At 41.6% G+C, this 3809-nt stretch overlaps 1 protein-coding gene across 1 annotated transcript in view; it reads right to left on the bottom strand.

The window, feature by feature from the left end:
• Nucleotides 1–3809, bottom strand: part of prdm1a (PR domain containing 1a, with ZNF domain) — a 14664-nt gene that overhangs the window by 7017 nt on the left and 3838 nt on the right. The window contains exons 3-4 of the mRNA XM_005929490.3: nucleotides 1907–2026; nucleotides 386–638 (exon numbers count right to left, since the gene is read on the bottom strand). Of these exons, the coding sequence (XP_005929552.1) occupies nucleotides 386–638; nucleotides 1907–2026 (373 nt within the window). The remainder of the gene's footprint in view (nucleotides 1–385; nucleotides 639–1906; nucleotides 2027–3809) is intronic.

The raw sequence follows: 3809 nt of genomic DNA, 5'->3' as shown, positions 1-3809 counted from the left end.
GTGTGTGTGTGTGTGTGTGTGTGTGTGTGTGAGAGAGAGAGATAATGACAGGCTAATGTTGAGAGAGGAAGGAGACACAGCTATATTCAAAAACACTGCTAGGGTTTAAGAGCGGCGACAGGACACAGTCAAGACAAACACACCTACACTGACTATTGATTTCATGTTTTTTATGTGCGGTGGTCAGTGCATCAGGCGAGTAATAATGCATGCTGCTCTTTCACAGCAAGTGAATGCTGTAGTAAGTTTTAACCACACGAGATGTCAGATAACAAATTATGTTTAACTTCAGAAAGAAAAATTAATGATTAATGTTCCAGTGAATGTCACTACTTCTACTCATCAACTTTGTGGTTTCAAAAAATGTCAAATCACGGGAACTTACTAAGTTTCTGCATCATCAGCTCCCCAGACGGTGGGTAGTGCAGGCGTCGGGCAAAGTCGTGGCAGTACCAGACAAGCAGCTCGGCACCAGCTGGGACAGGCTTCACAGTATAGAAGTAAATCTCCATGCCATTCTGACACGCCGCCAGGTTCTGCTCTGCTGCCGAGTGGGCCGGGTTCACATACCGCATCCAGTTGGAGCGAGTCTCATCCAGGCCATCGACAAAGTGATGAAACTCTCCGTCCACATAAATCTGAAAAGAGAGAGGAAGAAAAAAATAATAGTGAGTTAATTTACCTGAATGTAAGATTACACTGAAGTTAATTTAACAGAAAAAAGGGAGAATAATATAAATCCCTTGTCCTTTGTTCCTTTTTTATGCTTATTCAGGTCTTATGAGAAGAAACAAAGCAGTAACATGCAAAAAACTTATTTCACTCTTATTTCACCCCCTCCTTCACTTATTACATCTTAATTACAATGCGAGCAATTTGATGAATAAACAGGTCCGTTAATTTAAGTAGCTAACAAAGCAAATATCTAAATAAGTAACATTATCGCTTAATTAAAATAGTGAACTAGCAAAATTAGGAGAAGAAGTTAAACAACTGGCTAAAATGCTGGTAAAGAAGCAATTCATTGATTAAAAAAAATCAGTCAGAAAACAACTAAACAAGTAAAAACAGCTGCATGTTTGTCAGAATACTTGATTGAAGTAATAAAGCAAAATAATTTACTTATCATGTAGCAAAGAAGTAGCTGCCACCAAGCAGACACCACTGGTTATAAACTGCATCACATACATACATCTTAAATCTTTTCTCGTCTCTTTCTTAATGGTTTCATTCCTTACCATCTCCCTCTCTTCACTTTCATCTCTTTGAGCCAGAAGAACAGACAGAGACAGACAGAGAGTGGTGAGGAGGAGGAGATCCTCTTTTATATTGAAAAGGGAAAGGAAAGACCAACTCATTTTCTGCCTCTCCTCCCCCTTTCTCTCTCTGTCTCTCTCGTTCTCTGTCTTAATAACTCGTTTTTTCTTGGCTTGGCGTGTGTGTGTGTGTGTGAGAAAGTGAGATATGAGCATGAATGGAACTGTGGTTAGGTTCACATACTACACACACAGACACACACACACACACAGACATGCACGCACACACACACACACACACCACACACTGTGTAGGCGGTGGTCAGGTAGATGGTTTTTGAGTATGTGCAGTCGCACTGTCAGTTACTGGTAGTGATGGAGCGTCTTCTGGCGAACAGTGTGTGTCAGTGTGTGTGGACTTACAGGAACGGCAGCGTGACATGCTATTTGTATACGCTGACATCACATCCTCATCTCCGTTCCTTGAACAGACTCACACACACACTCACACACACACAGAAAACAGCAAACCCAATTTCCTGTTCGGTGACTGACTTTAGATGTGCGTGACGTCACAGGAAGGGGTCTCTCCGGCTTCTGAGGAAGTATGTGTTTCTGCTGTTGTGTGTATCTTTGATGTTTGTGCTCACCCTCCAAAAGTATTTGCGGTTGGCGTCTTTGGGGACGCTGTCAGCCGTGTAGATCTCGCCCACCAGGGGACCGAAGCGAGTTCCTTTGGGGATGTACTCCCTGCTGCACACGCCAGCCACCTGCACGATGACACGCACATATAGACAGGTTAGGAAAAAACACGTCAAGGCCAAACAGGATGTTTGAAGTGGATTGGGTGATGATGATGAAGTCTGAAATGTTTGAAGAGGACGTTCAGGTGTGTGGAATATGTGTTTTCATAATATCTGCACAGCCATCTGTAGTACATATCATTAAGTCTCATTAAGTCTTATTTCAAATACAGACTCAGACACACAGCGTCAACCAGCTGTCAACAGAGACAATGATTAATGAACCAGCTCCACACTTGAGTTCATCTGGAGCGTCTGTGTTGGTGTGTGACTGCAAATGGCTGAAGACAAAACTAAAATCTCTTTCTTCGAGTCTCTCCCTCTGTCTCTCTCCTTACACCTCTACTGCTTGCCACATCAAACCAAAACCACCGCCACTTCACATGCTTCAAGAGGAAACATTCAGATACTTGGGTAAAAAAAACCCAACAACCGTGTTTCTCCTTTTTTCTCACTCTGTCATCTGATTCAATCAAAGAGCAAGAGGTGAGAAGAAGAAAAGGAAGAAGAAGAAAAGCAAGGGATTATGTGGTGACTAGACGTTTGGCTCCAGCCATGGATGGTAGAGAAACGCACTCACACACATTTTCTTCATGCTTAACCCACACAAACAGAAGTCTTTCCCAAACCCCCTTGTTCCCTGATGACATGGGAAATCCCCATTTTTCCCTTTTTCTCTCAATAGGACCAGACATGAAAATGTGTTAGCATGTGATTAAAAAAAACCCAACTTATTAACAGGCTTTTACAAAGCTCTCTCTCTCACTTTGAACATAATGTAGCTTTCTTTCTAGAAACTGCCATCCTCAGCCTTACCTTTTTTTCCTCTCTTAAATATTATCTGATAGAATATCAGCTTGTAAAGTTCTCTTCAGCTTCCCACTGCTAATCGCCTGGTGAAAAAAATCAATGACATCACGCAGCTTTACTGGGAACCTCCCAAGTGCCAAAACTGACATTTTCTGAGCGACAGTCATGCATCTTTAAAATACCTTGAAACAGAGCATAGAAGTGCTGTGGCTTTTCTACTTTAAAATATCCTATCTGTGACAATCTCTAAAGTGGAAACAAGCTTTTTTTAAAATTGCTTATTTGTGCTCTTAGTCACTTGGATATCTGATTGTTTTCTGGAACATTATTAAATGCTTTTTAACCCTTTGCTGCTGCAAACCACTCTTATCACTCTAAGAGTCATGGTGGTTCTGTGCACTCTCCCTGTTATCAAGTTTCATCCATTGCCTGTTGACATTTTGACTTTGCCACCCCCAGTTAGATCAGTGAAAAAAAGTCTATTACTTTAAGCTTATCTATAATCATGTAGTGGGTGATTGGTTAGTAAAGAAATATTTACAGTACAGGAAATCGTCAAATGCTTCATATGAAGCATTTGAGTGATCAAAGCTCAAATCACACTCTGACACTTTCTCATTCAGCAGTTTTAAGACGAGCAGATGGAAACAGTCTGATGCACTGTGTTGGATGAGAGGCTCGATGGTGCCCCCTGCCTGCATGGTTCGGTATTTCAAGTAGTTTTATGACTTGAAACAATTGCGATCAAGGCGCCATAATTTTTCTCAGATGACACAATCCTTTTCATGGATAGATACAAGCTGATAAAACAGCACTGTAAGTCAAATCTGTTTCTGATGTTTCACACACCCACGCACACATAAATGCCTCTGTGTGTGTGTGTGTGTGTGTGTGTGTGTGTGTGTGTGTGTGTGTGTGTGTGTGTGTGTGTGTGTGTGTG

This window comes from Haplochromis burtoni, unplaced genomic scaffold (assembly GCF_018398535.1).
Source record: "Haplochromis burtoni strain Fernald_Lab_line unplaced genomic scaffold, NCSU_Asbu1 Contig_124, whole genome shotgun sequence".
Classification (NCBI taxonomy): domain Eukaryota; kingdom Metazoa; phylum Chordata; class Actinopteri; order Cichliformes; family Cichlidae; genus Haplochromis; species Haplochromis burtoni.
Note: the sequence above shows the minus strand (reverse complement) of the source record. Positions and strands in the feature narration are given on the sequence as shown.